Raw genomic sequence first — 13,514 nt, forward strand, 5'->3', positions numbered from 1 at the left:
GGAAAATGGTAACAAATCTAAGAGCTGTTAATAAGGTAATTCAGCCAGTTTACTCTCTACAGTTTGGAATTTGTTTGTTTTTTCTCTTACCTAAAGGATGACCTTATAGTTACTGATTTAAAAGATTGTTTCTTCACTATAACTTTACAAAAAAAATTTGCGTTCACGGTGCCTACTCATAATTCTCAGCCTGGTAAGAGATGTGAACAGAAGGTTCTCCCACAGGGAATGTTAAATAACCCCTCCCTGTGTCAGTATTTTGTAAGTTAGCCATTGGAAGTGATACAAAAACAATTTCATGAATCTATAGTTTACCATTACATGAATGACATTTTAGTATTTGATTCAAATGTAGATACTTCAGAAAGAATGCTTGAAGAAATAAAGAAAATGTTGCCTCGTTGGGGATTGCAAATTGTTCCTGAAAAAGTACAAAGAGGAGATTCTATTATTTAGGTTATAAAATAAATATACAAAAATTAGCTCGCAAAATAGGGCACATTAGGAGAGATTGATTACAGACTATTAATGACTTTTGGTATATCATATTTACAACAGGATAAAATTTCACAAATCTTTGTTCCTGTTATTCTCTACAGACATTTACTCCTAATGATCTTATTGTAGTCCTAGTCAAGTTAAATATTACAGCTGGCTTTGGAGCTGGAGTGTGGCTCTCTCCTTCTCTGAACCGAAGCGTGCTTATTAAGTAAAATCCCAAATCCGTCTCTCATGTCAGAAGAGCCACCTGATAATGGAACAGAAGAAAAGAAAATTTGTGGACTACTTTATTGCCACTAATCTCACAATCCTTTGGTTTTATTTTGTCTCTTCAACAGCTTTTCTTTAAGGTATAAATTTTATAAGATACACACACACAGAGGTGTGTGTGGGTATATCTATATTTTAAACTTTTGTTATACTAGTGGTCATATAGAGTACTAATTCTAGAAAAATGTTTTATCTTCTTTACCGTACATGATTTTGTATTTGAGTCTCAGTTTTTCTGCAATGAACCATACACATGTCTTAACAACAACTTTTGAAGTATCCAAAAGGAGGATGGGGCCCCACAATGATGATTCCTTCAGGACTATATAGCACCACTAAGCTGAAGAACATTGACTTTGGATTATAAATTGCTCAGAATAATTTTGAGGTAGGTAGCTGAGATGATCCAGTCTAACAGACTACTCTAGCCAGGACATGAGACAAGCCCTGCACTTTCTCATTACACAGAGACTAGATAACAAATAATACAGCTGCCTCTCCCAGGACTTGACAATTAACCCCAATTTTTCTTTTCAGGATCGTTTAACGATGCTGTCACACCCAGATATCAGGAAGTAAATTTTAGAATACGATGACCACATTCTCATGGGGTGGGGTGTGTGGTTTTTAGTCCTTCAATGGGTTATAGATATTTGTCATTGTTTAGAATTTGGTATGTGTTATGTTTAGAAGGAAAGTTAAACAAAGGGGATTAGATTCAGAGCTCTTGTTTTCAAAAGAAAAAAAGGGCATACATAGATATGATAGAATAAAAGGGTAGGCTATTGAATCTATTCTGAAGAGAAAAAAGGGAGAATATAGGTATGATATGATATGGTAAAAGGGTCAATTTTTAAATCTACTTTTAAAAAACCACAAGATTTAAGTATTTTACATTGTATTGGACTTTTGTATATTTTATACAAATTTTGTATGTTGATAGAAATTTGAGACTAATTTTGTTAAAACATACTGTACACACATTTTTAATCTTGTTCAAGGTATTGTGCCTATACAGCTCATTTATCAGTATAATGCAAATTTCTAGTTATTGAAAGATATTATCGACTCTTTAGGGTACTAAAGAAATGCAGATTGGTAATTAGTTACCTATTACAATCAAACTTGTGTCACATTAGTTATGTCTTCAGTGTCAAATAGACAGGTCATCTTCAGATACTTCAGAGATCTACAGAATATGGCATTTAAGATGTTGTAATAACATAGGTTCTTTTTTTATGACAATGAGACATGTCTGCTCCTCGCACACCAATCTAATTCAGAGAAGATAATGGACATCGAAGAACCTCTCCATAGAGGTTAGTTTCTTTGGTGCAAAAGTAAACCACTGGGCAAGAAAGTACCGTTGCCTCCACTGGCAGTATGCTGTCCTAAATTGGACAAGCAGGATACAAAAGAGTGTGAGTGCCAGATATTATCAAGACAAGGCAGGTAGGTCCTTTCCTATTTCTTAGGAAAGTCTGTGGAATATTTTAGGCCTTTTGGCTGAAGATGGATGCCCCAACATTGCAGAGGAGCTTTGGGTGACAGTCCAGGCAACCAGCTGTTTTTGTCATTTCTCATATTTTTTGGAAGTTTCTTGCTTGTACTTCCTGCTTACTCAGTTAATATTATGTCCTTCTTGGGTCTCTGAGTGAGTTGAAAACTAGATAGTTATAGTTTTCCTTCTTTACCTGAGGCAGAAAAGAAACTCACTAAAGAGGTGTAAAGTGTATAAGATACAGTTTTTTCTTATATTAATTATAGCAATCTTTTTATTTCAGGCAAAGAAGGGGCAAAGTAGTGACATTTTACTTGTATTTTAATAAATAAATCGTCTCTGAAGATGAGAGTGCAAAACTAAGGCACTAGAAGCCAAGCGGTGATGGCACATACCTTTAATCTCTGGACTAGGGAGACAGAGGCAGACGGATCTCTGGGAGTTAAAAGTTACCCTGGGATATACAAGATAGATCCAGAAACATATCCAGGTGGTGGCGCCTCACACCTTTAATTCCAGTGTTTGGGGTCACACGCATTTAATCCCAACATTAGGGAGGTAGAGATAGGAGCAATTTGGCTAGACAGAGAGAGAACTATATATAGAGAGAAACAGGAACTCACTGGAGTATGGAGTCTGAGATTTGGTGAAGATACAGTGCAATCTAGGCCATCTGGGGATCTCCCCTTTAGTCTGAGCATTGGTAGTCTGAGGTAAAAGGTGTCTCTGTGGCTTACTGCTCTATTTCTCTGATTTTCAGCTTTAACTCCTATATCTGTCTTTGGTTTTTATTATTCGTGGTATGATACCATTTACTGTGGCACCACCAGTGCACACCTAGGGAAAGATAAGAGCGCGTACATGTCCTAATTAAATGGAGTGCTTTTGCTGATCAGTGACAGTCCTTTACTGACACATCTGAGGCATCAGTGTGTCTGTGGGTGTTCTGGGTTTCAAGCTTAACTCTGAGCTCACTGAGGGTGGTGGAAGTGATTCATAGCCTTCAGCTCAACACTAGCCACATTGCATAAGTGTAATAATGATGCTGCGTTCATCACTCTCACCAGGAGGGAACAACCGTAGGGGATAGTCACGTGGTGAACCTTGAGATACTGTTTTCAAGGCTCAGGTTCTTGAGACTTGGCAGCTGCTTATTGCTGCATAGATGTTCCTGACTCTTTTAATTGGGACCACTAGACTTGCCAAGTGTTTGGTACATAGATTCACAGAACACCTCACAGATTTCCTGCCTTTTTAAATTTTACTAATATTATATCTGTGTGTTTATGAGGAGGAGGGCACTCAAGTTGCTATATGTGTGTAGAAATCAGAAGGCAGATTTGTGTAGTCTGTTCTCAATCCTCCTTTTCTCAGGTTCTAGGGATCAAATTTTGGTTGTTAGCCTGAGGCAAGCACCGTTACCCTCAGAGGCATATTGCTACTTCCAAACCTTCTGCTTACTTTTTTAGATAAAAAAGGTATTTATAGATGAGAAACATGAAAGTAACTTCTCTAGATGTAGAATTTTCAAAGCTTTAAGTTCTTTCTAATTAAAAAAGTAGTAATGCATATTAATTTTACAAGAGGAGTCAAGTTCCCTTATTCATAAAATTAGAAGCTGTTTTAGTCACTGTCCCTACTGCTGTGAAGATACACCACGGCCAAGACAGCTCTTCTAAACAAAATCATTTGATTTGAGACTTGCTTGTGGTTTCAGACATATGTGTTATCCTCATGGCAGGGAATAACACCAACAGTACCTGATTCATAGGCAGGGCGAGAGGGTGAGTGGAGAGACACTGGGCCTGGTGTGGGCTTTTGAAACCTCAGATTCCACCCCCAGTGACACACTTCTTTCAGCAAGGCCACACCTACTCCATTAAGGCTCTACCTCCTAATCCTTTCAAATAGTGCCCCTGCTGGTGACTAAGCATTTATCAGGGTGATTTGAGCCTGTGGGATCATTCTCATGCAAACCACCACAGAAGCTTATAACTTCTTATTTTCTCTCCAAAAAATCCAAAACAACTTAAATCTTTCCACTGCGTGTTTTCCATATTGACTTTGTTTAGATGCTGAGCTGTTCAGAAATAAGATAGTCCAGAAAAGATAGACATTTTCCTCATTTCTTCTTCCTGGACTAAACAAATAATACATTGATTCACAATGGAGAATTTTTTGGAAACTATTCCTCTGCAGCACAGGACCAACAAATGAGAGATTGTTGTACATATGTGAAAAACAGGTGATGATTTATGTGGGACCTCTCTTTTCATATCAGTGTAATGTTTCCTTGTTTGCTCAGATGTCTGCTGTCTTCTGGGACATGTCAGGTGTGTCTGGATTCATGCGGGCCTTACCCAGTTCCTATACTAATTCCCACAGTCTTGTCCATACTTTTCTTATTTAGTTTGTAATCTGAATACTTTATGGAAATGAACCTGACTAGTTGTTTTTCATGTTTTTAACATTTTCTTGTTTTTCTAGGTTGTGCTGGTAAGATGGAATGAGCCTTATCAGAAACTGGCCACATGTGATGCAGATGGAGGAATATTTGTGTGGATCCAGTATGAAGGCAGGTGGTCTGTGGAACTGGTCAATGACCGTGGGGCTCAGGTGAGTGGATGGTAGACTTCTTCCCATAAAACACTGCTGCTTCAATGTCACCAAATTAAGAGGAAAAAAAAAGTCGTATGGCACTGTAGAGATGCTAAGTGGTTAAGAGTGCTTGCTAGGTCTTAGAGAAGACTTGGGTTTGGTTCAGTACCTACATGGTATCTCACCAACTATCTAAAACTTCAGTTTTGGGGGATCCCACAGCCTTTTCTGGTCTCTGTGAGCACTTGGCATGCACATGCAGACAAAAAGATAATACCAACCAGGCGGTGGTGGCGCACACCTTTATTAATCGCAACACTTGGGAGGCAGAGGCAGAAGGATCTCTATAAATTTGAGGCCAGCCTGATCTACAAGAGTTAGTTCCAGGACAGGCTTCAAAGCTATAGTAAAACCCTGTCTCAAAAAAATAAAAACAAAACAAAAAGCAAACCAAAAAAAGAAAAAAACCCAAAATTAATACACATTTAAAATAAGAATCCTAAACTTTTGCAAGATGGATAATTATAACATTTCAGAGACCCTATAAGCAGGATTATAAAAGTATCTGTCTCACAAAATCCATGAAGAGTTTTTACCTCCATGCCTGAAACTTGACTTTGGAGATGCCATATGGCTTCTGTCTTGGCAGGTACACACTGTATTGGGGTCTACGAGGCAGTAGCTCAGTAGCCTGCAGGTCACACACAGCCACATCTGCTAGGTATAAGCAGTGTTTGAAGCATTTTTTATGAACACTTTGATGTAATTCTCAGTCATCCCTGAGACTGGGTCATTACTCTCACCTTATTTTAGATGAAGGAATAGGCACAGAGACCACCTTGTACTTAGAAACCAAGGGCTGGGCTTCTGACCTATGCTCTCTGACCACAGAACTCATGCCCTTGACCTTGCAAAGCAATATGCACTTCTCATGGACCTGCAGAGGCTGCATTTGCAGTTTCCCCTCAGAAAGGCTGATTAGTGTCACAGGGCAGCTACCATTTCCTCCTTTCCTCACTCTGAGGCATGATGGAAACAGATGTGCCAGAGAAGCCCATTCTGCTTACCTTCTAGATGAATATATTTTCAGGAAAAACGCGGGCCTCAGTCTAATCAACATTGACAATAATATCTTAATTCCTTGGGATTTTATTTCACCTGGATAGTCTGTATCTTTCAAATGTGGGAAGCTCATAACTTATTTAAAAACCAGGTGAGAAAGGAGCAGATGATGATTTTATAAACTTGAAATGTACAGTGAAGCAGGCCATCACAGGGAAATAGTGAAAATAGTGCAAGAAACCTTCATTAGTAACTGTTTCCCGGGAACAAGAACTCCCTCTGACGAGTGTCCTGAAACACAGAGTGGACGAGTGCCAGACAGCCCAGCCTCGCTGGAGGTAGGAGCCGGAGGACAAGCCAGACAGCCAAGACCCAGTTCTGTCATAGCAATAGCTCAACAGGAAGTCCTTGGAATGACTGTTGGACCCCGAGTAAAGACAGTGTATCAGAAAAGAGGTGAAGATGACAACAGGCAACCATACTAACTGAGAACACAACAGAAAAGAGCCATAAGACTCTCCACTTGGTCAAAAGGCTATGGAAGCAATCACATAGACATTAGCACATTGACTAAGACAGCTAAGGATGACCACGAGAAGTGCCTCAGAGAGTCCGAACTAAACAAGAAGCTTCTGCTCCTGCATCTGCCTGTGTGCTACCATGTCCCATCATGATGATGGTGGACTAACTAGACCTCTGAAAGTCACCCCAATTAAATGCTGACCTTTAATGTTCCCTTGGTTGTGAGTACTAAGATATATGCCATAAGTGGTTTTTTAAAATGTGTTTTTTATTCTCAAGTTTCATAAGAACTTTATTCTGAAAATTTGCTATTTTCAGCTAATAGAAGAGAAAAAAAATCCAGGACAAAATGTTCAATAACTTGCCCAGAGAAACTATGGGCATTAAACTGAGAACCCAGACCCCATTGTTCTTCTAAAACATTCTACCACAGTGTTTCTAGACAAAACAAAAACTTCATCCCATCTGTTTCTCTTTGACAAAAATTCATGTGTTCGTATTATATCTCTAACTGCCCAGACTTTGTTATTGTTGAAAGACCCACCCTATCAGCCAAGCAGCTGCACCACTACCTGATTCCCCCAGTGCTATCCTTTCTCAGCAAAGACCCCACACACTCCAGCCCTCATCTCCATCTGGCAGCTGTGAAATTGATTCACATGTCACACCCTTCCATGATTTTTCCATAGAGACTTTAAAACAGACGCATATCAGACACAAGAAAAGTAAACCCTGGGGGCCAGTGAGCTGGTGTGGACCATAGAACACCTGGCAGCACTCAGCGCTCACAGGTGACTGTGCCTGCAGGTGCTACTGAAGTATTGCTTTAGCTCCTGACAGGCAATTTTTCTGTTCCTTTGCTGTTTAAAACTGATTCTTCAAGCCGTAGAAGCTATGAGCAATTGCTATCATTGAATGCTAACATTTGGGGGAGACTTGTTTGCTTTTGATAATGTTAGCGTTATAGCTGACCTTATTTAAAACAATAACAAAAAAAAAAAAGAATTCCATACACAGATAATGCTGCTCACTGGTCAAGGCAGTATGTGCTCAGTACACCTGGAAAAGTGTCTGGCAGAGAGCAGTTCTGCAGCTTGGAGGAGGAACTTCCTTGAAGGCACTCAAAGAAAAGCATCACTGTTTAAAGGAGCGCAGATGATCCTTGCTTAGAGCATGCCTAAAGTGCTGGAGCAGTTGACACAGCGAAACAATGCTGTCGCCTCCTGTTTCAGGAAATGATGGTGAGACCGTTATTTCAAAGCGGGTGTGGAACAGTGCCTGCATTCTTTCCCAGTGTTAGTCACTGCCTGTGCCAGGCACATACTCTGAGAGGCTCTGATGAAAAGCAGTGGTGTGGCCAAAATGCTGCTTAGCTTCAGGTAATCTGAGAATTCTCTTCAGTAAGTGAGACTGATATGCCTTTGCAGTCCTAAAACAATCTCCCAAAGAGATATTTCTGCTATTTTTTTTCTTAGCATTTAGTGATTGTTCTCATTTGTATTTCTCCAGATTGAAAAGAGGGAGGCAGGCAGGCTAGTGTCTCTCTCTCTCTCTCTCTCTCTCTCTCTCTCTCTCTCTCTCTCTCTCTCTCTCTCTCTCTCTCTTTCTCTCTCTCTGTGTGTGTGGTGTGTTGTGGGGGGGGAGTGCAGTTGTTGAGGTGCACCCCTAGGCCTTGGTTCTCTAGACACACCCTCCCTTAGAGTGTACATTTCTGCTGACTTGAACTCATCATCTCCCTGCTTCTGCTCCCCAAATCCCACCCATTCTTGTTGCCTTGTGCTGAGGGAGCCAAACAGGTCGATTCATTTGAACACCCTGTATTACCTTTCTGTGGCATGGCCAGTGGCTCTTGTTTCTTTGGATAACACCCCCAAACCACACGAAGCAAAAGCAGAAAGCTTTGCATAACAAAGGAAGTGACAGCCTTAGAATGAGGGTTGTTCACTGGCTAGATGTCTGACAAGGGGTTAGTATTTAGAGGTGCAAGGAACACAACAGAAAAAAAAAACCCTAAAAACCAAGATGATCCAATTAAAAACTGGACAATAGACCTAAACAAATACTTCTCCAATGAAAACATACAGAGAAACAGCAGGTTCATGGAAATGCACATAAACTACAGTGAGATAGATGCCATCTCTTATGAGAAGACTGCTGTCAGAGACAGATTAGTACCAGGAAGAACATGCTCGCTGTCTGGGCCAGTCTTGACACACAACTCGCCTCATCTGAAAGGAGGAACCTCAGAGATGATGCCTCCATAAGTCTGGCTGTAGAGCATTTTTTAAATTGGCGATTGATTTGGGGAAGGACCCAGCCCACTGTGGATGGTGCCATCCCTAGGCTGCTGGTCCTGGGTTCTCTAAGAAAGCAAGCTGAGCAAGCCATGAGGAGCAAGCCATAAGCAGCACCCTCTATGGCCTCTCCACAGCTCCTTCTCCAGGCCCCTGCATGTGGGACTGTTTTATTACAGCCCTGCCCTGTTTGAATCTCTGTCTTGATCTCTGAAGCATGATTAATAAAAACTCAGAGTCAGAACCTAAAGACCAGAAAAGCAAAGCAGCTAGTCATTGGCTCTTACCTCAACCTCAGTCTGAAAATGGTGATCTTACCTCCATGAATCTCAGAATGAGAATGAGACTGAGAGCTCTCTCCTGTTTTATAATCCTCTCTAGTTCTGGGATTAAGGGCGTGCACCACTACTGCATGGTTTCTGTGGTAAACTGGTGTGTCTACTGGGATTAAAGGTGTGTGTCATTGCTGCCTGGTCTGTAAGGCTGACCAGTGTGACTGTTCTACTTTTCTCATCCTCAGGCAAGCTTTATTTATTAAAATACAGGTGAAATGCCACTATAGACTTCTTTAATTGGTGAACTACATGTGGAAGTGTAAGCCAAATAAACCCTTTCCTCCACAACTTTCATTTTGGTCATGGTGTCTCATTGCAGCAGTAGAAACCTCAACTAAGACACATACTGTTGTTAGGGATGTTAGTGCAGCGGCCACCAAGAACTTATTTTCACTTATTAAAGATAAAGCAAAATTTAACACTAATGAGATGAATGTGTTCATTTTTTTTCTCTAAAAAGTTAAATATTGGCTGGGCGTGATAAGGTTATAGCTATAAAACCAGTGCTTGGGAGGCAGAGGCAGGAGAATTCCTCCAAGTTTGAGGCCAAACTACCTATATACCAAGTTCCATGCTAGCAGGGGACTACATAGGGAGAGCTGGTGTCAAAAGAAATGAACAGAAAAGAATGAATCTTGGCTGAATATTTGACACTGCAGAATATACACTGTCTTCAATAGATTTTAGAGTTGATCAGTATTTTGATCTTAAAATCACCAATTCTGAAAATGACATTTTGCGCCGGGCGGTGGTGGCACATGCCTTTAATCCTAGCACTCGGGAGGCAGAGGCAGGCGGATCTCTCTGAGTTCGAGGCCAGCCTGGTCTACAACACTAGTTCCAGGACAGGAACCAAAAAAAGCTATGGAGAAACCCTGTCTCGAAAAATCCAAAAGAAAAAAAAATGACATTTTGCATAAATATGTAGCACATGACTGCAGAGGTAGGTGTATGTAATCCATTCCAGAAATTATTGGAAATTCTGTCCTAAGCCCAAGCCAAAATTCATGGAATGACTTTATGAAACTCAAGGCAACAACTAAAATATCAGTTTTAAAACTCAGATATTCCAACACAGTGTGGTCCAAAGATAATTCATATGTTACATGCTGAAGGATCATAGTAGAAAATATGAAGTCTTTTTTTTTTTATGACATGAACGTTTCTATGCAAGGAAAAAAACTTTTCATATGAAGTAAAAATACCAGTTTGTAAGGTATTAACAACCTTGAATTTGAGGAGGTGCTTCAGACACTATTCATTGGTATCTCATGGTATTTAAGTGGTTGTGCGCAGTTCAAGTATGTGTATTACATGTCCAGAACCAAGGCTATACTGAAGTCTCGCCGTGCAACACAGGCGAGCTTTGACAGAAACACCACGGACCCATTATGTGTTTGATTTTGGATTAAATTTTGGTCATTGCGTGCTCAAAAACCATTGTTCCTGCCAAAATTTTTGGAAACCTTATATTTTATTGTTTGACCCTGTGTGGGATTATGAATAAGTTTTAAAAGCCAAACAATAGTGTGACTATAAATAAATAACAATAATATATTATTCATTTCTTCTTGTCAAAGTCATTTTCTAAGACTTTCCTCTTTTTTATTAGAACTGTTTCATGATACATAGTTAAAATACATGTAAGTAATAGCATGATCTTTGGGAAAAATGTAAAATTTATTGCCCAGTGTAATATGCTGTCTCTGGAAGCTTCATGTTCTTAAGAGAAACTAGTTTGTGTAAGTGGGTAGAACATGATGTGAAGCCAAAGTTTTGAGTTTTTCTGAAGAAACAACTTTGGTGTCTCCAACAGCTGTTGAAGTCCTGTTCCACAAGTCAGCGCCATGTCACTCTAGACACTGCTAATCAGTGCCAACCTTCAGCCCTGCTGAGAAAACAGCTAAAAGCACTTTTCTTTGCCGTTTATTTTCTTATTTTTTGAAGTGTAATATATACTTAGCAATGTCACAAAGTTTTTAAAAGACTATTTCCAAGTATAAGCAACAGTAAAGATATGATTAGTGATTTTGTGTGTGTGAGAGATAAGTTAAAAAGGAACAAATATTAGTAAAAACTAAGAAGTAAATTAAGGTGGTAGAGACAGAATCAAATACATCAATAAATAGAATAAATATGAACGGACTAAATTCAATTAAAAATAAAATTGGACAGATTCTACATTTAAAAACCTAGATGGGGGCCCAGAGACGGCTTAGTTGGTAAAGTACTTCTCACGAAAGGCAAGGACCTGGGTTTTATCCTTGGCACAAAATTTACTAAATTCCTGTGAGCAGGGCATGGTAGTTCACTTTTGTAATGTCAATACTTCAGGATCATGAGGATTGCCATGAGTTCACAGCCACCAGGCTGGACTACATATGCCAGCATAGACTACTGTATAAAGCTCTATCTCACAACAGACTTCCCCAAATCCATGCATATTTGAAGACAATTAAATATGTCAACTAACATCTATCAAATTCTGTATCTGTTGGTGATGGCAGCAGCACATGCCTTTAATTCCAGCACTGAGGAGACAGAGGCAGGCAGATCTCTGTGAGTTTGAATCCCACCTGGTCCACAGAGCAAGTTTCAGGACAGCTGGACTACACAGAGAAACTCTGTCTTGGGGGGAGGGAGAAAAGGAAAAACAAAATCTGTATGTGGGTGCTGGAGTGATGGCTCAGTGGTCACCAAAATTAGAGGAGCTTTGTTTGTTCCAGTGCCTAACAACAGGCAGCTTACAACTGCCTGTGATACCAGAGTCGGGGACTTGGTGCTTGCTCCCAGTTTTATGACCCGCAGACAGACAGACATGCACATATAATTACGAAGAATAAAATAAATAGTTTTGAAATTCTGTATCTGCAGATTTGTGGAGATATGGCTAAATGGTTAAAATCGTAAGACAAAAGAAACATATCACCTTCCCCTGCCGTGGTAGGAATCAAGATTGCTATCAAATACTTTACTACTAAGCTCCACTTGGTATGAGAATAATGAAATACTGAAAGAAAAACATAGAAGTAATTCAGCACAGAAAATTAAAGGAGAAAAACAGCATTTGAGTACATGTTCTAAATAACATTTGAGTTACTCAGTGCTCAAGCTAAGCTTTCCACTTAGTTTTCTACCTCTTCACTCTGATCAGAGGGTTCCCCTCAAGCAGGATGAGCGAATTAGAAGAGGAGAACTTTACTGTTATGTAATTGATCAAGAGATGGGGATGGAGAACCTGTTACTAACCATATAGGAGGCTGTGTGGAAAAGGCAAGAGCTCTAGAGCCAGGCATCTCTGAGATGAGACTCGGCTCTGTCGTTCACTGCTGTGAGGCTAAGGCTTCCTTTACCCCACTGTGCCCTCGGTTCTCGGTAGGTGGAATGATGGCGTTTCCTTGGATGGCAGTTGTGGGGACAGCAAGGCCCTGTGTAGTGCTGACACGGTGGTTTTGACCGTGCTCCCTCCAGAGCTGGTCGGAACCTCTGGGTCTTGCTGAACTACACCCGTTCACACCCTGCTTCTGTAGTGGGTTTTGTTGTTGCTGCTGTTTTGCTTTTGTTTTCTTGATGCAGGGTTGATTGGTTGGTTTTGTTCATTTGTTTGGATTTTGAGACAAGGTCTTATCTTGGAGCTAAGGTTGCTGTGGAACTCATTGATAGCCTACAACTTGCAGAAAGTGCAGGATTGCAGTAACATCTCTGACTACTGTAGCCTTCTCTTTTATAGTGTTGTCTTTAGGCCATCTTGATCTTAAACAAGAATTTAAATTGATTAATGCGCCTTGGCCTTGATGAAAAGTGTTTTCCCTTTCATGCTGTAAACTGACCCTTCTTTATTTGTCTTTAAGGTGAGTGACTTCACATGGAGCCACGATGGGACTCAGGCGCTTATTTCATACCGCGATGGCTTTGTCTTGGTTGGTTCTGTCAGTGGGCAAAGACACTGGTCATCTGAAATCAACTTGGAAAGCCAGATCACGTGTGGTATATGGACTCCTGATGACCAGCAGGTAACTTCTGAAATGCCACTGTGTACTACTGTTATCATAGCACGTTAAGAAGGAAGCTGAAGGGGACAGATGCAAAAACCTCTTAAAGAATTACAAAGCGTTGAGGGCACTGTTCACCAGTAGAAAAGCTTGTCCAGTTTACACAAAGCCCTGAGTTCTATTTCCAACACTAAAGGGAAAAAAATAGAAGGAGACCACTGTCCAGGTGAAAATGGAAACAAATAATGTAGATGAGACAAATATTAGAGAAATTCTAATGTGGTAAGCATTCAATTAACATTTTCACTGCATGAGATTTTCATACAAATTCATTTTTAAAATCCAAATGAGCAGCTAACTGATCAGTAGGAATGAGTAGAAAAGAAAGTTCAACTGATAATCATATTGTGGAAAATGTTTTCTACATGGGGAAAAACTA

General features: G+C 40.1%; 1 protein-coding gene across 1 annotated transcript in view; it reads left to right on the forward strand.

Annotated features, from left to right (window-relative positions):
* The window catches only part of Tulp4 (TUB like protein 4), a 164,358-nt gene that overhangs the window by 93,491 nt on the left and 57,353 nt on the right, over positions 1 to 13,514 (forward strand). Inside the window, exons 3-4 of the mRNA XM_075950539.1 lie at positions 4,760 to 4,888; positions 12,935 to 13,096. Of these exons, the coding sequence (XP_075806654.1) occupies positions 4,760 to 4,888; positions 12,935 to 13,096 (291 nt within the window). The remainder of the gene's footprint in view (positions 1 to 4,759; positions 4,889 to 12,934; positions 13,097 to 13,514) is intronic.

This window comes from Microtus pennsylvanicus, chromosome 1, assembly GCF_037038515.1.
Source record: "Microtus pennsylvanicus isolate mMicPen1 chromosome 1, mMicPen1.hap1, whole genome shotgun sequence".
Classification (NCBI taxonomy): domain Eukaryota; kingdom Metazoa; phylum Chordata; class Mammalia; order Rodentia; family Cricetidae; genus Microtus; species Microtus pennsylvanicus.